General features: G+C 39.1%; 1 protein-coding gene across 1 annotated transcript in view; it reads right to left on the reverse strand.

The window, feature by feature from the left end:
• Positions 1–348: 348 nt before the first annotated feature.
• Ppp4r2 (protein phosphatase 4 regulatory subunit 2) overlaps positions 349–24,151 on the reverse strand; it is a 39,960-nt gene continuing 16,157 nt past the window's right edge. The window contains exons 3-9 of the mRNA XM_075983336.1: positions 16,609–16,779; positions 10,205–10,298; positions 7,345–7,382; positions 5,839–5,913; positions 5,419–5,562; positions 4,481–4,764; positions 349–4,071 (exon numbers count right to left, since the gene is read on the reverse strand). Coding sequence (XP_075839451.1) covers positions 3,746–4,071; positions 4,481–4,764; positions 5,419–5,562; positions 5,839–5,913; positions 7,345–7,382; positions 10,205–10,298; positions 16,609–16,779 — 1,132 coding nt within the window. The 3' untranslated portion in view covers positions 349–3,745. The remainder of the gene's footprint in view (positions 4,072–4,480; positions 4,765–5,418; positions 5,563–5,838; positions 5,914–7,344; positions 7,383–10,204; positions 10,299–16,608; positions 16,780–24,151) is intronic.

Below are 24,151 nucleotides of genomic sequence, written 5' to 3' on the forward strand. Positions count from 1 at the left end.
AATCACTCATCCTACCTGCACATATAAAGCCACAAAACAAAGGAACTGTAACCCCCCTTTCCAGACAATCACACTTACCATACAGGTGCCTCAAGGTAGGGTTTCTCACATGATATCAACATGCAGATCAATGCATGCAGACTAATGGCAAATCATGCCAACAGAATCTGCAGACCTGACAAGACCCCGCTGTCCATGCAACTCTGTTTTCTCCTGCTGGCACCCTCAAGCTCAGGTACTTAAGACATGCATTAAGCTCTTACCCTGTGCATCCTCTCAACTGAGGAAAAATGCGGAAGAGGCAGGGGTGCTAGGATAGTAAATAAAGTAATTCCACACACGAAGACATTCTTCTATTTTACATTTTATTGCATTATGAAAATAATACATTTATTTGGCAAAGTGATCTAGGCTTCAAGTTGAAATAAAGGAGAATTCTGGTGTCCGGATTAATTTTTAAATGTGAAATATATGTATTCTAGCCAATACATACTAGCATCCTTGTTAGGCCAATAACCCAGTCAAGCTAATTTTCATAATTCCATATGAAATTACAAGGTGTTTTTGCATCCATTCATCTTATGGTTAGCATAAAACTCAAGAACTGACCTTCATTTTTGTCAAAACCAATAGATCTCCGAAACTCCTGCTCAGAAGACAATTTGAAACACTACTGAAAATAATTTGCTTTGGCTCTGCAGGTACATTTCCGTCCTCAGTACAGTTTTCACATTCAACCATTGCAGCAGCTTTAGGCTCTGCCCAAGTACCATTAAGTAAACTAGTACATTACATACATTATTTGAAAGTTGATTTTACAAATGCATAAATACATGCCTATCTACACTGCAAAATAAAACACTGGAACCTCAATGCTCTAACAGGCAAGCCAGACTTTGATCCAGACTTCTGGGACAGCTTTCCCAAGCCAGGGTATAGCTCCCTGACTAATTCCATTGCCCTGGCCACATGTGGGAAAGGCTGTAGTTGTGACAAGCAGTAAGTGAGTTTAATCAAAACTCAAAATGTATTTTGACTACTCCTGTTTTGCCACATTCTCAGAACTGAAAAGACATTTTTCAAAAATGTTCACTTCTTAAAAGGGGAAAAAGGCAAAAACAAGTCACATGTATACTGTTTCCTCATTGACATCACCCAATTACTGTCAAGGTTGGGAATGGAGAAATGGATTAAGAAGTCCTTCAATTATCAGAGGGCCAGCTACTTCAGTCATCAAAGCCTTGATGCTCCTGGATCTTCCCATAGGACTCTGCTGGGTATATCAAGGAAATATGCCTAAAACTTGCCTTTTGAACATACAAATGACTCAGTTCATGTTAGAACTGATGCTTTCTTTGCACCTAACACTTGTGAAAATGGGCTTCCAAGGGGCAATGCATCTGCAGCCTGCTGAATGGCTTCCCAATGTACTGAGTACTGCAGCTGCCCGAGACCCTCCACCAGTATCCTACATGAATCTGTATAAACAGCAACAACTTTCATCTATGATCAACATAGGCATCGCTAATAAATATTAAAACTATTAAACTATAGGTTAAAATGCAGACCTCTCATAGAATTGAGTGATGTGATTTTGGTACATTTACCATTATTGTACTTTATTTAATAAAGAAATACATTTTCCCTTGCAAAGATAGCAATTGCAAGTTTACAAATAAAACCACAGACCTCCACTCATGATGCTAAATCTTCAACTTTTAACCAGCAGCAAACTGATTTGTTTACAAATGGTCCGTGGCACCACAAAGAAAGACTATCAAAGGTCACAGGTGCTTAGAGAACAGGTTTATTGACAACAATCTCATAAATACCCTAAGGAAAAAATCTCAAAGTTTCTAAACCTAAAATATTTAAAATATGCTCTTACTGGCAATCCCTCAACAAAATAGAGTAACAGGTCACTACACATAAATGTCACATTCAAAATTTGCTTCATTTTAACATTTTTGCCAATTTTTTAAAAATTACACTTGACTTTTTACCCCTTTTGGGTACAATTAAATCAACATTCAATTTTATTACAGATCCATAAATATATCGTCTAACTGTTGTGAACTTGTAGGCTGTCAGTCAGTAGTATATTACTCTATGAACAAACTGAGCCAAATATCTTTATTTTTAGGCATAGTAATGTCTAAGTAGTCAAAATGCAAACGTCGTGGTTTCCCTCCAAATCCCCAAAGCTTATGATACAGTGTGAGAAATTGTTTGCATCTACTACAAGTCCATCTGTGTACCTCAGGTGTCTGAAACTAAAAAAGGGTTCTTTAGTATTTTGATAAAAATGTACTCGAATATTTCATAACATTAATATTTATTGCTTTATATGAATACTGTATTGAAAGCCCAAGCATTCAGTTTACACACGAAATTATACAATTATACCGCTTCACAAAGGCAGTGAACACATTACAGTCTACAAAATCTACTTTACAGAAATTTAAAAATTCTAAATATCAAAAGGTACAGCTGAAGAAACAGGTATAAATTTGGCAGCCAGTAATTTTGACAGGGAGTTGCAGCTTGCATGACTTTAAATACGTGACTTTGAAAATAGTGAGTTTAGAGTAGTAACCATTGTGCTTTGTGTTGATCTGAAAAATAGAACACTGGCTGTCGAAGAAGCATGTTCAAAAATATTAATTCACTTCAAAATGTTATACAAATCATGGTGGTTTCTGTGTATCCCTAAAGCTCTCGTCATTTTAGCTCAGGTACATTACTGAAATAATCCAAGAATTCTTCCAGTACAGTGCTGTTTCACACCAGTGCCGTGTGCATATAAGGTAATTTAGAAAGAAAGGTGTAATGTTCACAATGTTCAGAAAAGCAAGTGAAACGTTACAGGACCTGTGGGCTCTTTTGAGATGGTTTCCTGTCAGACTCCTAAGCACTCGTTCAACCAAATGGTGAGCTAATGCTCCTACACAACTCCCAAGATAAAGCACATTTTCTCATACATAACCAAGTCTTTTTTTTTTCCAGGCACCATAGAAGTATACAAAAGAATTTTAGTTTGCACAGATCTCTTGGAATGTGTTTAACCTGGTATTTCAGACTTAAAGATTCCCAGGGTTTTCCAGGGGCCAGATTTTATCTCAATTACTCAGAAGAAAAGAAAATGTCTTCTTAAAGAAGTGAACTCAGTCATTACCAATAAAAAAGTATCCACTGTATTCATCTCTTATAGAAACAGAAAAATATAACATCCCCCTTAGAATAATCTATATATGTATATATGACTTAAAGTCCCATTGTACAGTTGAACAATAAAATCTGAAACCACATGAAACCCTATAATTCACATGTTAACATGTTCAAACTATGACTGAAATATGGAAACCGCTAGAGACAAGACAAAATCTTCCTTGCGCATGTATAAACCAAATGTGATCATCTTTAAAGTTTTCAAAATTATAATTATCTTCCAGTTTAAAAACTTTAATTCTAAATTAAAAAAAAAAATCTATACACAAACCACTGATTTGAGTACACCAGGAAAAAAAACAAACAAAAACCCAACAAAAACAAGAAAATCAGCAATAAGCAGGACCCAGAGGAGCCAGTATTCACAGCTCTTCCACGCACAACTGTCAGGGTTTATTCTTAAGGTTCTTTATTTTACAGCCTGTTTCTCTTGTAAAACTAAAGGTCCATTTATTACTTAAAAGTTCTCTACAGTGTAAAACCAGAACTGTATGTAAAATACTGCCTCTAAGTGTTTCTAAGTAGTTAAGTCTTGTTCCATTGGTTCGTCTGTGACGTCTGTGGTTTCGTCACTCTCCATGGATGACACAGAGACACTTTCTCCCGTTTTCCTGGAAGTGGACCCTCCTGACTCTTCTGTCTCAAGGCAGTCAGAACCACTACTCACAGCCCCTGCACTGTCACTCCGTTCTGAGCGAGGATCTCTCTGAGCTGCAGACCCGTCAGAGTCTTCCATGTGAGTATCCTCCTCTGAAAGCTCTTCATTCACAGCTAAAGCGTCATCAGATTCTCTTTCTTGATTTTTTCTTTCTGGGACCATTTCTCGTGGTGTCATAAAAGATTCTAGAAATAAGCAAATGTTATAGTTAAAATTTACTTTCAAATTACATGCAGTTGTTTTATAAAATCAGTTATCTACGGCTTGTAACTTCTCAAACTTAGTAACACATAGGTGGTACAAGAGCCCAGTATCACTGCACATACTGGCTTTGTGGGAGCCTAGGCTGTTTGGATGTTCACCTTACTAGACCTGGAAGGAGGTGGGAGGTCCTTGGACTTCTCACAGGGCAGGGAGCCTGGTCTGCTCTTCAGGCTGATAAAAGAGGGGGAGTTGATTGGGGGAGGGGGGGGATATGGGAGGCGGTGGCGGGGAAGAGACAGAAATCTTGGATGGATGGATGGATGGATGGATGGATGGATGGATGGATGGATGGATGGATGGATGGATGAATCGGGGACTCTCTCCTCTCACCTTCCTCCTCCTCTTCCTCCTCGTCCTCATCGTCTTCTGTACAATGTTGCCTGCTGCGATTTTCTCTGTCTTTCTCCGGAGGGGAAGATGCTGTTTCAGCTTCCTCTGCTCTAACTGAGCCTTCACTGGACACCGTCTGGCTAGCTGTCTCTCGGACGTCACCTTCTTTGTCAAACCGTAGCCTTTTCACCTCATGCTCCTCGGCTTCCACAGTATCATCATCTGGATATTTATTTTTAACAGGGCTCAGTGAAGAAACTTCTGATTCGGAAGCTGGAGAATCACTGCCAATGGTTTTTAAAGTGTTATTAATAAAATTATTTTCCTTGTAATCTACATTCTCATCTGTAAATTGAAATACTTAAACTGTGCTGTCAAATTAAATGGAAGTACCGGTGCTGAGAAAAAACAGAAGAACAACCCTAAAGCAATCTGAACAGGTTTATGGATGTTCCCACTGGGACCTACTTGACAAGTTCTACCTTTCTAGGAAATTCTAGAAAAGCTTGTCTAACATTCACCATCATCTGGGCTGAAGAGATGTCATAGCTCCTACAGCCACATTAAGGCCTGTTCTGTCCCTCAGAACAGTAAACAGTGTTCCAGGACCTGTGGGACACGAAGATCCGAAGACCTCAAGCTGCACGTTATGAAAAGCACAGGATGTGCACAGAGCCTCCCACTGCTAGGTGACATAACACCCAAGGCATGTAAACACCATGGGCACAGGGGACAATGGTGATACCTAATCAGTACAAAAGCAACCTTTTTCTCGATTACTTTTGATCTTTACTGGTTGAATCTACCAAATCCAGAGACGGAACCCAAGACATAAAAGGTCCATATACCTTGTAAATAGTAAATAGTGCTAAAATAACAGCAACCATCGTTAAATTTCTACACGCTTCTTCCTGTCTCTTTAAATATAAAACACAAACCTGTGGGCTTTCTCTTCATTTGAATGCAGGTCTGACTCTTTGCTATCTGCACTCTCAGGCAAACCATTTGTTGTCAAGGAGGTTGACAAAGAAAGCTTTGGTCGATTAAGTGGCCTTGGTGTTCCAGGTCCATTAATATTAGACCTATAATGAGATAAACAAACATTATTTTCCACTTTTGGAAAAATTATATACCTCTATACACATCACCGGTTCCAAAGTATGTGCACTACTTCTGGTTTTCAAAGTCTTGTCCTAATTAGCAAATGTAGTCTGGTAGAACCTACAAGATAAATCTTGTATCTTCCCCATAAAATGTTCAATTAAAAAAAAAGTATACTGAGCCTGCTACCTCAAGCACTACCAAGAAACTTGGAACATTCTGGATGGTTTACAAAAAACAAACCACAATATTCTCACCTGTCAGTATAGTTTGGTGAGTTTCCAGGAAACATTACACCATTCATTCGGTTTAAGCTATTAGAACTGTTCTTCCTGTAATAAAAGAGAACACTTCAGCTGGGCATGGTGGCACATGACTTTAACCCCAACACTGGGAGGCAGAGGCAAGTAGAGATCTGTGTGTTCAAGGCCAGCACTGACAACCCAGCAAGTTCTAGGCCAGCCAGAGTCAAGAGTGAAATCCTGTCTCAAAATAGAAGAAATATTTCTTGCCAGGTGGTGGTGGCGCACGCCTTTAATCCCAGCACTCAGGAGGTAGAGGCAGGCAGATCTCTGTGAGTTCGAGACCAGCCTGGTCTACAAGAGCTAGTTCCAGGACAGGCTCCAAAGCTACAGAAAAAACCCTGTCTTGGGGAAAAGAAAAGGAAAGAAAAAGAAAGGAAAAGAAAAGAAAGACTTCGTTGGACTAATCTGAGTGCAGGACTGGGGAGATGGCTTAACAGCTAAGACCACAGGCTGCTCTTCCAAGACCTGGATTCTGTTCCCAGCACTTAAACATTGGCTCACAAGCATCCGTAAATCCAATTCCAAAGAACTGATGCCCCTTTCTGAGCTCCATGGCATGTACAAGGTATACATTACATCCAGGCAAAAACACAGATAGGAAGCAAAATAACACATTTAAAAGAAGAACCTGTGTTTTTTTGTCTTTGTTTTTTTAAAGCCGTTTTGTAACAGGGCTGTCAAATTCAAACACAGATAATGGGGAAATTAGCATGCACATACACACAAGTATGGGGAAAAACTATTAGTGACACGTGCTTTCGAACATCTTGGAATGTTCTTCAAATATTCATATTCATCAAAAAAGCAAAACATTAAATTCAAAAGGAAATCAATTCAGCATCACATTTAACCAAGAAGCAAAGGATTATCTCACTATCTGATTTAGCAAGAAAAAGTTAAAAATTCTAAAAACAAAACTGTCTAAGAAATAAATGGCACTTAGGATTAAGTCATCAGATCCTCCTTTTCCCCACCCTTCACACACCCGAGGGTACTGTGTGTGCGCGTGAGTGCATGCATGGGCTCTCGTGCAATTTCCATGACATCCACACATAACAAAGAATAATATACATGGTCTAAATGGTAATAGTGCCATGCCTGTACAGATGCCTGGAACCAAATCTTTAATTTAGTCTAGAAATCCTGACAACCAGCAGCAATACTTGTCCATCCTGAAGAACCACCAAAGTATCTTATTCCAAAACTAACTGGCAGCCCTGGAAAAGCATCTAGGTGGCCATAATTCAGCAGTTAACCCACCTCTAGTCCACATCTCTCTACTGGAAACACTTGCACAGCATTCTGGCAACTTTCTACCTCAGGGACCAGGTGGCAGATTTCATAATGTATAGAAGTATGTTTAGGTACATATAAAATAAATGTACTACTTTACCAAAATGGTGAAACAATTAGAATATAGTAACTGATATCAAAAGCAGAAAAACATTGTATACTTACTCTGAAGAAGGACAAACACAGCTAACAACCATCACATTCTGAAATAACAAAAAATGATGACTTGAGTGAGAGAAAGGCACAGCAACACAACTGTTAGTAACCTGTTTGAAACTCACACAATCACCCACACGGGTTAAGCGTCCATTTATTCCAACTGAAAGCAACTGGATAAAAACAAAACAAAACAACAAAAAAAACTAAGAGCAGTAAGACTTCAGGAGGATCTGACTGCACGCTCACTGGCTTGCTTTAATATTTATCCTGTATGTCTGTGTGTCTTGAGTTCAAGTCAGAGGAACCCTCCACCACACGGGTCTCAGGATCAGGCCTGGGAGATAGGTGATTTGATGAGCTGAGCCACCTCAAAGGGTCTGACCCCTACGTCCACTCCCCACCCGACCTCCTTCCTTTAAAGCCCTGGCTGGTCTGGAACTCACTATGTAGACCAGGCTGGCCAAGAACTCAAGAGAAGAACTTGCCTCTGATTCCCAAATGCTAAGATTAATGGCCTGTACTACCATGAGAGCCTGAAGTGTTTTCTTTTCTTAATTCCAATAGTTCTGATAATTTAAATCTGATAAATGGTATTACAATTCCTAGAAACTCACCAAGCTATACTGTGGTGAGAATGTTGGTTCACTTTTAATTTCTTCTCACTCTTTTTTTTTTAAACCATAATGGAACCCAGGCACTGGCGTATATGTAAAAGTAGGGCCTGTTTTCCATTTTCCTGTGCATGTAAGCACTTACATATGCAGGACCCAAATGCTTTTTTTCAAAAAAAGATTTATTTATTCATTTCTTGTGTATACAGTATTCTGCCTGCGTGTACATCTGCAGGACAGAAGAGGGCACCAGATCTCATTACAGATGGTTGTGTGACACCATGGGAATTGAACTCAGGACTTCTGGAAGAACAGCCATCTCTCCAGCCCTGATCGGAATCTCTTACACCTCATTCAGTAAGACAGAATCAGTTAAACCCAGAGCTGGATAGCCAGCTTGCTCTGTGGATTCCCTGTCTCTATCTTTCAAAGCTGAAATTCATTACAAGCATGACAATGAACTGAAATGTGATGGCTTGTATGTGCCAAATCCCCATTCTCTCTTCTAGAACCATTTTGAAATTAAATATTTAGTCCAAGTGTATCTATAAAGCAAAATTCAACCCAAGGAGAGACCAAACCCATTCTTTGGAAATTATACAAGAGTACTTTTAAGGAAGGTCACTCCAATTCCAGAGAAAACATTTTGTTTAAATCCCTTGCTCACAGCACTGAGCTGGCAAACGCAGGCAGTGATAACCTGTCTGTCCATCAAAAACTTCCAAAACACAATTACTAAGGGTCCAAGGGTCCTTAAGTTGCAGTACTGATGAACCCTGCAGCTTCCTTCCCTTCTGAATCTCACTAAACAGACAACATAAAGGATCAACAAAATATAAGACCCAAGAACTATACCAAAAATTCCAGTTAATGGTCTTGAACTCTGTTCCCAGAGTAAACAGAGTGATTTTAAAACAAAAAAATTGTAATATTTACTATGCTTTAGGGATAAACTACCCTAAGAATTCGCCATCTGTCCAAATATAGTTGATCCAATTACTTGTCTAGCGGTGATTTAACATTTTGATCATGTAAACTTTTGACACTTTTGTGTATTACTTCATTCTCCAGAATGTTCTTTCTTTAGTAGCAGTACCCCACCAACGACAATGTGGATTAGATCTTTCTACTCAACATATCACTAACACGTTTTTACACACAGGTTTATAAGGTCGTGTGCCTCTGAATTCCAGTGACATTTACAACGTACTGCTAACATCTTTCTAGTGGGTTCTTGTTGTTTTGTTTCTAAATGCTTAACAACAACAACAACAACAACAGAATGTTTGCAAATAAAAGCAAAAGCCAGGAAGTGGTGGCACAAGCCTTAAATTCCAACACTCATGAGGCAGAGGCAGATCTCTAGGTTTGAGGTCTGCCTGGTCTACAGAATGAGTTCCAAACCAGCCAGGGCTGCACAGAGAAACCCTGTCTCAGGAACAAATTTCCAATTTCCCTTGGAGGAAGCTCTCTCATCTGGACTATGACATTACCTTACAAGAGGCAGGCCTCTGTCCTCAAGAGACTGTCTTTGTACAGGAAAGAAATTAACACCATGACCTGACCTCTCTCAGCTTACCCCTTCTTCCCTTTTCCTGTAAAATACCATGTCCCTAAGTACGCATTTTGGCTCATAGGACTATAGAGCCAAAGCTGGACAAGCAAGTCACCTGCCTTTCCTCTATTTCTTTCTGTCACCTGCAATTAGTGTCTCTCCTGCTTCTCTTTCTCCTCTTTTCCTCTGTGATTTTCTTCTTTTTCTCACTTTTTTTCTTATCACATGTGACCAAATGAAAGGGTAAAGATAAGGATAAGATCTCTCCCAGTACTGGCAGCAGGAAAAAAAAAAACCAAAAATAATAAATTAGTTAATTTAAATATTTTAATGGAAAAATGAAATTGGCAAAGCAGCTTCCCTGAAATTTAAAATAATGGCTGTCTGGGGCTGGAGAGATGGCTCAGTGGTTAAGAGCATTGCCTGCTCTTCCAAAGGTCCTGAGTTCAATTCCCAGCAACCACATGGTAGCTCACAGCCATTTGTAATGAAGCCTGGCCTGCAGGCACACATATGGACAGAATATTGTATACATAATAAATAAATAAATATTAAAAAAAAATAAAAATAATGGCTGTCTGGGGCCTCTTGGGCCTTTTTTCTGGCCCTGCCTATAAATTTCTCTCTGAAACATTGAATGTAATTTAGAAAACAATCCAGTAAACAGTCTATGAAACAATTCTTGTGATAGAATACATACCTTTTCTACTCCTCTGAGAAATTTGTCTGTTCCTGTATAATTTCTTCTTGGATCTGTTAGCAATTCACATAGTCGTTGAATAGTAAAAGGGATACTGCAAAAGAATAATTTTATAGTTGAGGTCATAAGTGTAAGAAGCTAGGAGCTGTGCTTCACAGTGAAAGCTTTATGGAGAGAGTCACCCTGTGTCAAGCCACAAAGAATAAATTCAGGAGTCACTTAAAGCAATACCAAGGAACACCGAAAACAATGTGTCAAAACTCATTCCGGAAAAAATTTAGTGCAATATTCTAAATTCTGACTGCTCAATTTGCACTTTACCAGAGGTAACACAATAATGCTTGTCCGTTTATTTACAAACAAGATGTTTCTTCAAGCATTCTAATGCACCCAAACATTTTACTAAATATCATAAACGACTTTGTTACTGAGATCAAGTATGACAAATTAGTCTAACACTAAAGTATTTTTTTTTATTTTTTGGTTTTTCGAGACAGGGTTTCTCTGTGGTTTTGGAGCCTGTCCTGGAACTAGCTCTTGTAGACCAGGCTGGTCTCGAACTCACAGAGATCCGCCTGCCTCTGCCTCCCAAGTGCTGGGATTAAAGGCGTGCGCCGCCACCACCCGGCTTAAAGTATTTTAAATATGACTCTGCTCCCTTACCACTTTAAAGAGAACCTATAAATTTAGTCAAACTTATATTATTTTGGTAAGAATATTGAAGTTAACTATACCAAACACTTTTTACCAGAATGTAGTTTTCCTTTAATCACAGCAAATACAAAAGAGTAAAAATCTTGGAATAGTAATCAAAGAGTTTTGAAGAAACCAGAAAGATGGTTCAACAGTTAAGAGCACTGGCTGCTCTTCCAGGACTCAGGTTTGATTCCCAGGACCCGATCCAAGACCATCATCTGGTCTCCATGGGAACCAGGCACATGGGGTACATAAAGACATGAATGCAGGTAAAACAACCATACATAAAAAGAATTTCTTTAAAGAAGGGTTTTGGCTCAGAGCAGTTAGCAATCATCAGAATTACAGCTCGGTGTAATGCTGTAAGCATTAGATGTGACAGATGCTGAGAAAAAAACCACATGGAGTGAGTCTTTGGGTATCAGTGTTTTCCATTAAAATCTACTTAATGCAGCTTATGAAGAGAACTGCAAAGTCTCAGATTCACATAGAATATCACAGGGCCTTCATTTTCATACAATAGTCTACCCTACAGCAATGTATGTAGCACACATATCTGATGGAAATCACAGTAGTTCTTACTAGATAAACTACATTTAAAGCAGACTTTTTTTGTTTGTTTGTTTTGTTTTTGTTCTCCATAGCTTTGGGGCCTCTGGAACTCACTCTGTAGACTAGGCTCACCTGAATTCAAGGAGATCCACCTGTCTCTGCCTCCCAAGGGCCTGGCTTAAATCTCACTTTTTTAAAAAAGAAGACAAGGTCTCATTTTTGTAGACCACAATGACCTCAAAGCTACTTCTTCCTATCATCACAAAGCAAAGTAAGGAAATAGTGTAAGGAAGAATAAGTACCAGATGATATACCAAGTCTCAACTAATTATACTCTGGAAAAGGGGAGAGAAGAATATAAGCACATTTTAACAAATAGATTCAATGGGCTAGAGATGGCTCAGCAGTTAACAGCACTTGCTGCTCTTGCAAAAGACCTGGGTTTGGTCCAACACCCACATGACGGTTCAAAACCATCTGTTAACTCCAATTCCAGGGAATCAGACCCTCTTCAAATCTCCATAGGCGCCAGGTGAAGATACATACATGCAGAAAAACACTTTTCACATAATCTAATCTTTAGAACAAAAACAAAAAGAACCCTCTCGGTCACATGAAAACCAGAATTAATGATAAAGCAAACAAGCCTATTTTAAAGCTATATGTAATCCACAAAGGATAAAAACTAAATAAATGCTCTTTTACAGAAGTGATGCACATGTGCAGCACACACACAAAAACCACCACCCAGGTTCTCAGTGCACATCTGAAAACCTATCCGATTAGATGTCTTCCTCAGTCTTTTATAGCCTCGTTTAAGTCAGTTATCCCTAGAACCTAACCGTTCAGATAATCAAAAAACCAAAACACAAATCACACACACAAATGAAATCAAAAAACACCCCAAAACAAGTAAAAAATATTATTTTAATTTAAAGAAAATGAAAAAGTGAGTGGACACCTTGCAATTCAAAGAGCAAACAAAAAACCAAAATGAAACAAACAGGGAGGGAAGAGAGGAAAGGTAAGAAAGGAAAATATGGAAAGAGATAAAAACTTAAAAGAGCCATTTGAGGGGTTCTATGAAAACCCATAAAATAGAAGCTTAAAATATACACATATATGTAACTCTAAATGAAATCACAAAACAATGGGGGAGAAAAAAGCCCCAATTAGACATCTCTCGACACCAAATGAAGTCTCCAATTCTAGGGATAGGTTACATCTAATCAAGTTGTTGGCTAAAGAAGCCCCATGGACACCCCCAAACAGCCAGGCCATTGGTTGCTCTCCGCAAAACAATGCTAAGACCCTATTGCAGAAAACAACACATATACTAATCACTGAACAAAGAAGTTGAACTGGCACTATCCAGACCCTTCACCCTTCAAAGAGCAAAAAAATACATACTCAGAACTTATTAAAATAATTTAGAAAATAATTCTGTGTTAAGATACTACAGAGCATTCGACTTACTGCCTTTAAAAAGCACAATGCTGGGTGGTGGCGGCGCACGCCTTTAATCCCAGCACTTGGGAGGAGGGGCAAGAAAATCTCAATGAGTTCAAGGCTAGCCCGGTCCACCAAGGACAGCCAGGACTGTAACAGAGAAACCCTGTCTCAAAAAACCAAAAAATAAATAAAAACTAAACTAAAAGCACAGAAAAGCAATAAAACAAACAGAACAAGGATGGAGAAATGGCTCAGGAGTTAAGAGCACTGGCTGCTACTCTTGCAGATGACCTGAGTCTAATTTCAAGCACATACATGGCAGCACATAAACAACCATTAACTCCAGTCCTAGGGGATCTGATGCCTTACCCTGGCTTTTAAGGACAGACACTATGCATGCACGTAGTGTACAGACACACATGCAGACAAAATACCCATACATAAAAGAAAAAAAAGTTGGCAAAAACACAAGAAAAGCAAAAAGCAATTTAAAAAGGGGGCTACTGACATAAAAAAAAATGCCATTTTCTTTTACAAAAGTACAAGCTGGAACCTCAAATGTAGACCAAAGAGATGTACACAAAACCCTGAAAACCATACACAGTAATACAAAACTACAGTAGCTATAGTTATTACAGAGGGTTTTGTAATAGGGCTAGGATGTAGCTGAGTGGTAAAGTGCAGACTTAGAATTTGCAAGGCTTCAATTCAATCTCCAGCAACACACACACATGCAAGCACGCGTGCGTGCGTACACACACTCACAGAAAGAGAAAAATGGTTAACAACCTGTTCAAGTATGATATGCTCTTATCAACAAAAGATGGTTTGTACAATACACACTACAAACAAGCATGGCTCAATGCACTGTGTACAACTTCACTTAAAAACAACAAAAAAATCTATGCAGGGTGGTGGTGGCACACACATTTTATCCCAGCACTCAGGAAACAGAGAAAAGCAGATCTTTGTGAGTTCAAGGGCAGCCTGGTCTACAGAGGGGATTTCAGGCCAGGCTCCAAAGCTACAGAGAAACCCTGTCTCAGAAAACAATACATACATACATACATACATACATACATACATACATACATACATACATAAATATTGAATGAAAATGAGATGAGTATACTAATGAGAAGACCCTCAACTGGTGAACAGAGCTGGGGAGATAACTCATAAAGCGTTTGCTGTACCCCAGCACAAAGACCTGAATCTAAATGCCTAGCATCCTTATAAAAGCTTGGATAAAACAACACACATCTGTATCCCAAATGCTGGGAGGCAGAGACAAGTGTATCCCTGGGACTCGAACACTGGCTAGCCAATCTAGTCAATTAATGAACTCCAGGGCCAGGAAGCAATGGAAGAAGGCAGTATGACAGAACGTATGGTTACCACGGGCACTGCACAGATGAGCATGTGACACATACTACACACAAAATGTAATTAAAAAAAAAAAACTTAATGGAAAGCAAAAAGTATGATTTAAAAAAAAAGTATGATAAAAAGCCAACAAAATCTTTATTCAGAACTTGAAAACAAAGACTGTCATGTTTCAAATCAGCATATATAATAATAGAGCAAAAAGGAAGATATAAAATGAGAATACATAATGTATCACTAATTAAATTTCAATTCTGCCTAATTAGAGTAAATAATCCAAACAGCCATTCTGAACTGGAATTGAAATACTTATGGCTCAAAGATGAAAAACACCTTAAGAGCAATTATGTTTAAGTGTGCTTAGACATTTAATGACTGTTCAAATCATTTAAAGGAGATGAACACACGTTTTAGCAGGTTAAGAAATTATAAATACTAACTTTATCTAATAACCTACTTATCTGATATCTAGTCTAGTAGAATTAATTATGAATATTTGTTCTTACTAATTTATAAATTAGCTCAATATTTAATATGCAGTGGTATAAATCATTTTAACTTCTATACATTTGGAATATCTACTCTGTGTATGTGTATACTATATACAAGTATTCTACAAAGGAAATCTGTTTATGTTGCATACATCCAGTTCATAAATAAATTTTATGCAACATATAACACGTGGCTTCTTTCCCATATGTGCTTTTAAAGAGCCCTTGCTGGGTGGTGGTGGCATATACCTTTAATCCTAGCACCTGGGAGGCAGACACAGGTGGATCTCTGTGAATTTGAGGCCAATCTAGTCTATAGAGTGAGTTCCAGGAAAGGCTCCAAAGGTACAAAGAGAAATCCTGTCTCGAAAAACAAAACGAAATAAAGAAGCCTCAACTAAACTCATAAAGAACAAGCATATGGTTAAATAACTAACGGGACAACAAAGTATCTTCCCAGACAAAAGTTTCAGTAACAGACCTAATGCCAGAGCATAAACTTCTGATTATTGTAGGCAAATTCCTAAGCTTAAAATGAGAATAATACGTTGAGAATGGTGGTGCACACATTTAACACCAACAGGAACCAAGAGGCAGGGGATCTCTGCATTCAAGGCCAGCCAGGGCTACATAGTAAGACCCTGTCTCAAACTGCAGCACCCCCCCCAAAGAATATGGTTTATGGCATAAAAGCATACAATTAGGGCTAGAGGGATGGCTCAGCAGTTAAGAGCACTGACTACCCTTCCAGAGGACCAAGGTTCAATGGCAGCTCACAACTGTCTGTAATTAAGATCCAACACCCTCACAGACGTACATGCAGGCAAAACGCTAATACACATTAAAAAAACAAAACAACAAAAAAACATACAATTAAAAAACCTCTTCACTCGGCTCGATGGTGGTGGCACAGGCCTTTAATCTAATCCTAGCACTCTAAGCAGAAGAAGGTGGATCTCTGTGAGTTCAAGGCCAGAGTGGTCTACAAAAGCTAGTTCCAGGACAGGACAGGCTACAAAGCAGTAAAACCCTGTCTCGAAAAACCAAAACACCCTCTTCACTTAACACCTACCATTAAACAGGAATCTTATTACTAGAAACCCAATTCACTGTATTTCATAATGCTGTCTCATTCCTAGTGCCAAATGCAATATTCAACAAGTCAATTTCACAAACGCATCACTCCTTCAGTAAATATAAAGTTCTAAATTAGAACTTAATGACTAATAGGAAGCACAGCAACATTTTTAAAGTAACACATTTATTTAGTGTTCCTGGTATTTTCAATGATTTACAAGAGATTAAGAATGTTTAGTTACTGGGGGAAAGGCAGGTTCAAACTCTAAAATATATAAAACCTCTTACATATACAATTAAGTCTTCAACAAATATCAAAAACAAAAAAAATATTTTCTGATAAATGAATGTTGCTGCTACCTTAATAAATGCATGTATAAAGTACGAATACCCCTGAAACTCATAAAACCAATTCAACTTTTTTTAACGAAGACTATAAACATTTAAAAATAACTACAAGCCAAAAATTGGCAAGTATAGCAAGGCGGGCGACGGTAGCTCACGCCTTTAATCCCAGAACTCAGAAAGCAGAAGCAGGTAAATCTCTGTGAGTTCAAGGTCAGCCTGGTCTACTAAAGGAGTTACATGACAGCCAGAGCTGTTACACAGAGAAACCTTGCGGGGGGGGGGGGGGGAGGCAGGCAAGCACTAGAGATACAGGAGTTAATTATTAACCAGACATAGCAAAACTTAAAAAAATAACATCTATAATGTTAAAATTAAACCTTTAAAATATTATTAAGTGCATACCCATTAAATCCAGTGACAATTTTCAGTATTCTTTCCTTCATTTCATCAAAGGGAATATATTCAACATTAGGATTGGGAGGACCTCTTGGTTCAGGAGCCGAAGTTCTGAAATCATCCATCACTTTCTCCAGTTTGAAAATAAAATAACCTTTAAATTGGGACCACTGAATCCTATAAAAGAAAAAAGTCAGAAAACATTAATAATTACCCTTACAATTACTTTAAACACAAACACAGACATTATAAAAATGCCTCATAATTTCCACATTATAATGCTTATATGGACTAGGAAGTCTTTTTTTTTACCATTAAAAATACAGAATAAGACAGGCAGTGGTGGCGCACACCTTTAACCCCAGCACTCAGGAGGCAGAGGCAGGAGGATCTCTGTGAGTTCGAGGCCAGTCTGGTCTACAAGAGCTAGTTCCAGGACAGGCTCCAAAGCTACAGAGAAACCCTTTTTTGAAAAAAAAAAAAAAAAAAGAAGAAGAAGAAGAAGAAGGAGGAGGATAAGAAAGAAAGACAGAAAAAAAAGGTACAGAATAAGCCACGTTTGGTGACATATATCTTTTAATTCCAGCCCTTGGAGGACTGTGTCTTAAGGTTTCTATTGCTGGGAACAAACACCATGACCACAGCAACTCTTATAAAGACAAACATTCAATTGTAGTGGCTCACTTACAGTTCAGAGGTTTAGTCTGTAAAGGAAACAAGGCAGACATGGTGCTGGAGAGGGAGCTGAAAGTACTACAGCTTTTGCAGACAACAGAAGTGGTCTGAGTAAAGCTTGCACATCTGAGACCTCAAAGCCTGTATCCATAGTGATACACTTCCTTCAACAAGGCCTCATCTCCTAATGACGCCAACCCCTATGATCTAATGGGGGGGGGGGTTTACATTCAAACTACCAAACCGAGGCCAGTTCTGACTACAAAGTTCTAGGCCAATCAGGGACCACACAGTGAGATCTTGTCCCCCAAAACAAAGCAAAACAAAAAACAACAACAACAAATCCAAAATAACTAAGTTCTTTTCCTCCCTCCCTTTTCAGTCATTGTCATTTGAGGTATTCAGAGTATTGCTACCAGTATCACTCAACAAGTAAGGTGAAGAAAGAAATCATAAATTCCAACATAATCCTTTGAATACAAAAAAAACTACACATACACACAGGCATACAAACATGCACACACACGAGAAAAAATAACAAAGTACCCTATTTTTTTTTTATCTCTATTCAGTGCTGGGTAGCAATTTTCTCCAAGATATAACACTGACGAGCTCACTGCAACCCATCTTCCCCAAGCTCACAGTAAAAACTGCTGGTCTTTTTTTTTTTCAGTGTGTGGGTGTTTTGCCTCAATACTTGTGGCCAAAGAGGCCACAAGAGTGTGGAGTTTCAGACAGTTGTGAGTTGTAATATGGCTGTGGGAATCAAAACCCAAGTCCAGTGGAAGAACAAGTGCTCTTAACCACTGAGCCATCCCTCCAACTCCCTCCCACTCACAGATTCACACCAACATTACTATCAGAACTTCAGTTTGTTTTGCTCTGTTTTAAATCTGGAGCTAGAGATGTAACCCAATTGGTAGAATGCTCACCTAGCATAGATAGTGTGCCTTGGAGCTTGATCCCTAGCACCACATAAATTGGGCACAGTGATTTTATGACTGTAATCTGAGCAGTTGTCAGATGGGACAGATCAAAATTCAACAAGGTCAGCATGGGCTAACATGAGATAACCCCCTCCACCCTTTTTTCATTTTAACAACCCACAACATCAAGGTCAAGAGCAATTAAAAGGTTCTGAGGAAGAATAAGTGATTGATTTCTGCTACTCAGAGGCTGACACACTGGAGGACCACTTGGTAAGACTGTCTCAACATAAAATTTCCTGAAGAAACAGGAAGATCCATGATCAACAAAATTAGTTTCAAAAGACTTTGGATAGTAAATAGAGAATTCATGACCGAGATTTTTGTGTTTATATACAGAACCTTCAGGAGGATCAATTAGGTTCAGAACTGTTGACAGGAGGACTCCAGGACAAAGTTGGCAAAGTTGAAATAAGCTAGACCTGAAAAGGATAAAGCCAGCAGTACAAGAATAAAAATGTCAACAAAGAAAATTTTTCATACTCAGCAATGCCGGCATCATGGGTCACAGAATCGTGTCTTGTGACAAGCTGCTCTATGTGGCTGCAGCATGGCCCAACCACTATCCACATGTGCCAGGAGCACCAGCCACACTCCTCAGAAGGAACAATCAACAGTACCTCCAGACATTACCAAATGAACTGCCACTAGGTAAGTCCCTTTTGCTGAGGACTACAATAAAAAATGAAACTAGAAAACCCAGAACCTCAAACCCGATTCTCACAGTGAGACATAAGGTTTACTTAAAAACAGTCTAGCACTGTGACAGGAGAGTAAACAGGTTAGTCTTGTTAGCAGCTGTGCCTTTGGCAACACCACAAGCAATGTCACTATGAAACTGTAACCCAAAATAAATCCCTTTTCCTTCCAGTTGCCTGTGTCAGGACATTTTATCACAGTAATAAGGAGTCACCAAGATAAGCAGTACACAGGAAGATGTCTACAGGTTGAACATAATAAATATTAAGGAACTTAAACATGATTTGGTATCAGTAGGGCTTCTATATCCATACCCTGAAGGCAACAAGGGATGACTATCATTTTGCAAATTCAAAGAGCTCACAAGGGTAACTGAAAGCAGCCATCCTAAGAATTGACAAGACAGATCTGTATCAAGGCACAATATAGAGAAAGTGCATTAACTGAGCAGTGGTAGTGCAAGCCTTTAATACAGCACGCAGGGAGGCAGACATAGGTGGATCTCTGCGAGTTCGGGGCCAGTCTGGTCTACACAGTAAACTCCAGGACAACCAGAGAGATACAGAGAAACCAAACCCTACCTCAAAAGACAAAAATAAATAAATAAATAAATAGGAGAAAGCACATAATCTCAGAACCAAAGAGAAACACATCAGACTTATTAAAGTCAGTGTCATAAGAGCAATAGCAAACCATCTTTAAAATCTAAAGGATGAGAATTTTTTTACCTATATGCCCAAACTATTCATCAAGTAGGACAGCGACAGTAACACATTTTCAAACAATAAAGGCAAAATTAACCGGTTTGCTGCCAGGCCGTCCCTCACCCCATGAAATCAAGCAAATCAAGAAAGGATGGCACAGTGTCTAGAAAATGAAGATCACAAATAAATCAGAATCAGAAAGAGGAAGATCCCTCATTAAAAGAACTATGAACTTGGTGGTAAGATGTGAAGACTCCTATCTTTATCACTTATAACATGGTAAAATTAAAAATCTATGGGCAATCAATTTAGAATAAACAATCAAGAATGGCTCTCTGGGCTAGCAGGACGACTCAACAGGAGAAGGAGCTTATTGCTAAACCGGATGACCTGAGTTCAATCCATGGAACCCACACTGTAGGAGAAACAAACCAAGTTGTCCTCTGACCTCCATGGGCACTGTTACACATATGTCCATCACTCCCACACAATTTAAATTTTAAACGTTTCTTCATCACTGGAGGCCCCCGCCTGTAAATCTAGCAGAGGAAGTCTTGTCTCAAACATGTACAAGGGAGCTGCTTGGGCCAGTCCCCTTCCAAAGGCCACACAAGTCAAGGGATGACACAGAAACAGCCTATCCACCTAACACCGACTAAAAGAGATCTAACCATGGCTCCCACTTGCATTCTGTTTATACTTGTATCAACAGCGGCATGTTTCACTTCAAGATTGAGGTATTAAAACAAAGAGAGGAGACATACTTGGCCTGTCTGGCAGGAATGAATATACTTACTCTAAGGCAGTACTCAAGTCAGTGGTTTTAATCTATGAGTCACAATCACTTTGGGTATCTGATAGCCCTTTCACAGAGGTCACCTTAGACCATAGGAAAACACATATATTTATTACTGTATGATTCATAACAGTAGCAAAATTACAGTTATAAAGCAGCAACAAAAGTACTTTTATGGTTGGGGTCACCACAACATAAGAAATTCTATCAAAGGGTTACAGTATTAGGAAGGTTAAGGATCACTGCACTGCTCTAAGGAAAGATATATATGCACCCTTCTTTAGCTGTCAAGACTATTTGACACTTGCTGTTCTTGCACTCCCATTTCTGCTCACAACCACCTGTAAATCCAGTTCTAGGAAATTTGGTATGTTCTTCTGACCTCCAAGGGCCTCTTATGACTTCAGAAGTACCAGGAATGCATGTGGTGTACATATATATACATACAGGCAAACCACCCCACATGTTACTTCCCAACTTATTTCTATTTATTTAAAAATAAAGAAAATATGACAATCAGTATAGAAAATAAGGGGGAAAATCATCACTCAGCTTTGTCAAACTCTAGTGCGAGTTATTATTACAGTACTTGATGAGGGAAATACATTTATGTATCTCACATTCCCAAAAGTCTGGCTCCCCTAGGATTTCCACTGAACTCACCTTTATTCTTCACTCTCTTCAATACAACTCTTAATGTCACATCCAATGGCCTCACTTCCTATTTCTTTTCTAAAACTGAAGCATAGGGAAAATGCCCAGCTACATTCTCATATTCGCCTCCTGATGAACAAGCTATATGCTCATGCTCACCTATACACAATAATGAACAATCTACACACACATCTTCCTGGTACATTATCCCACCTCTTATTTTTCCCATCTTCATGATTTTTCTTTATTCCTCCCCTTTTCTAGATCTAACCTCATTTCTTCATTGTCCTATACAGAAAAAGTCCTAGTGATAGCTCCCAATCAGACTTTTAGTTCTGTCACTAAATATAATTGTCCCTATCAAGATCATCTGTGACCTCCATGCTGCTGCGTCCAGTGGTCAACTCTTCTCACACCTTAACTTCCCCCAGGAGCATTCTGAAATGTTACCATTCTTCATTTTCAACTGCTCAATTCAGCAACTCAGAAGTTCAACCAACCTCTTCTCTATGTACAACCAGTGGTTTCACCCAGTGTCATTTTTATACCTCTGTATGTCAGTTAGATCCTAGACTCATTTATCCAACCATATACTTCATGTTTACATTTTGCTAACAATATCCAATACTGAACTAATTTTCCCAACAAATAGTTCCTGCCAGATTTTTCCTGGCCCCTGCCAAAATATCTGTGATGTGATGAAATTCCTCCCCCACATCTTCCCATCAATAAAAAATTCTGTTGTATCTTTAATATATAAAGAATAACAGCTAGGAGCCAGGCATGATAGTGCAGGCCTTTAATCCCAGCCCTAAGAAGGCAAGGAGGAGTTCTGTGAGTTCAAGGCCAGCCTGGCCTATTACAAGATCCTGTTTCAAAAATAAAACCAAAAGCTGGGTGTAGCAGTACACACCTTTAAGCCCAGCACAGACAGACAAGGCCTCCAAGAGTTTGAGGACTGAACTACACAGTGAGTTCCAAGGCATACAGTAAAATCCTGTCCCAAAATAAATTACTAGTTATTCCAAAGCACCACTATTCCTTAGCCTGAACTAAAGCTATGCCTGCATGGGGCTTAATGTGTAAGGGTGGGTTAATGGTGGAGCTGTACTTGAGTGCTGGGCTGAATTATCCATTCCAATGAAGAAAAAAATAAGAAAAAACTACACCCAACTCTCACTTACAATGCCCAAAAGATTTCAGCACAGTCACCCATAGAACAATTCCACTGGCAATCTATCGTTATCTCTGCTTCAAACCTGGGTTTCACTAAGAGTAAAGACCAAAGTTTTCCAAAGGGTCAAAATGACTCATCTGGTTCCATTGTCACCTCTTCCAGTCCTTTGTCATCCCGTCATCCTACTCCAGCCCTCCCCTAGTGTGAAAATGCTATACACCCCACTACTGTTTAAGTACCAGGAGAATGTCAAAACAAAACATCAACTAAAGGATGCACTACATTACCATGTGACGACAGAAAGGTTAAAAGGGTCCTTCTAACTCCGTGGAACTCCAAATTACACAAGACTAAGGAAGTCATTAAGTGTTATAAGCACATCTAACATGGGAATGAAGATTTTTCCAGAGCGGTCTTAGAAAGCCTTTAGAGAAACATAAAGTCACCATGACGAGGGAACATTATCTACCAGAGAACTAATGAATGAAGTAAGCAGAAAAAGAGGGCCACAACTTAATCAGACATATATGTTCACAGACGCTGAAACTTCATTGGGCCTTACATTCTAAATTCAACAGTAGAAGCACATGAGAATTTTCAGTATGTCTGAAGAGAGCAAATAAAACTGTAATTCATAAAAAGTCTACAATGAAATCAAAAAACAATGAGAATAGTATGTAGATAATGAACCCAGATAGAAAACTCAAAATTGTTTGAGAATCTTATAACCCCTATTCCAAGTTTACACACCACAGTAGTTTCCTGAGGAATTTTCCTAGCACTCCTGAAGTTTGCTGGATTTTGCAAGGGCAAAGCTATGATTTATTCCTCTGGCACAAAATCCTTAAGTAACCACTTCCCATCTTTCTACATTGAAACATTCCACATCTTGCCCGGGCGGCCCTCACGTCTTTAATCCCAGCACTCCGTCTTTAATCCCAGCACTCCGTCTTTAATCCCAGCACTCCGCACTCAGGAGGTAGGCGGATCTCTGTGAGTTCAAGGCCAGCATGGTCTACAAGAGCTAGTTCCAAGACAGGCTCCAAAGCTACATCAAAACCCTGTCTCAAAAAACCAAAAATTCCACATCTTAAGTAGTTTCTGACTCCCATAGCAACCAGTAGTCTTGACTTCCTTTGATCACTGTAGTGCCCCCCCTTCCTTGTACAACTAATAAAAACTGCTGATCCCTTCCTAGACACCTGACCTAATTTACTTATGAAAACATACTTTGTAACTCTGTTAAAGCATCAGATACCTTGATGCTAAAACGTATAAATGAGAAATTACCTTTCTTAGTTATTCCCAGTGCTGGGAAGGCAGAAAGAGAGGCTGGCAGAGCTCTGATTTCCAGGCCAGCATGGTCTACATTCTGAGTTACAGAACAGCCAGAGCTATATAGTGAAACCATGTCTACAAGGAGGATGAGGGGGAAAATACCTTTCTTTTTAGGGGGTAACATCCTTGTCATGCAAACAAGTACACAACTCTAACTCAAAGATTTCTGCAGACTGAGGTACTGAATGTATGTGGATGAAAGGTAGAAGCTGTCCTTCCACCCTCAGCAGAGTTGTAATTGCAACCCACTATAGGAGTTTACTTAGTAACCAACTGCAGACTGCACGGCTTGCTGGCTACAGTGTATATATAAAGGAACTGGTTCCCTAATTCTTTTGTATTCACCACTTTTCTAGAAAGACTTTAATACAGGGATAGGCCTCTCCAGCTATTTCTATTTTCTTTTGGTAGGATGATGCCCACCAGGACCCCTCAAAAAAGTGGATTAATCCAAGTGGATCAGCAATACACTCTCCCTCCCTCAAAAACATAGAACAGAGAGGAAACTGGAAAGGAAAGC

This window comes from Microtus pennsylvanicus, chromosome 8 (genome assembly GCF_037038515.1).
Source record: "Microtus pennsylvanicus isolate mMicPen1 chromosome 8, mMicPen1.hap1, whole genome shotgun sequence".
Taxonomy (NCBI): Eukaryota; Metazoa; Chordata; class Mammalia; order Rodentia; family Cricetidae; genus Microtus; species Microtus pennsylvanicus.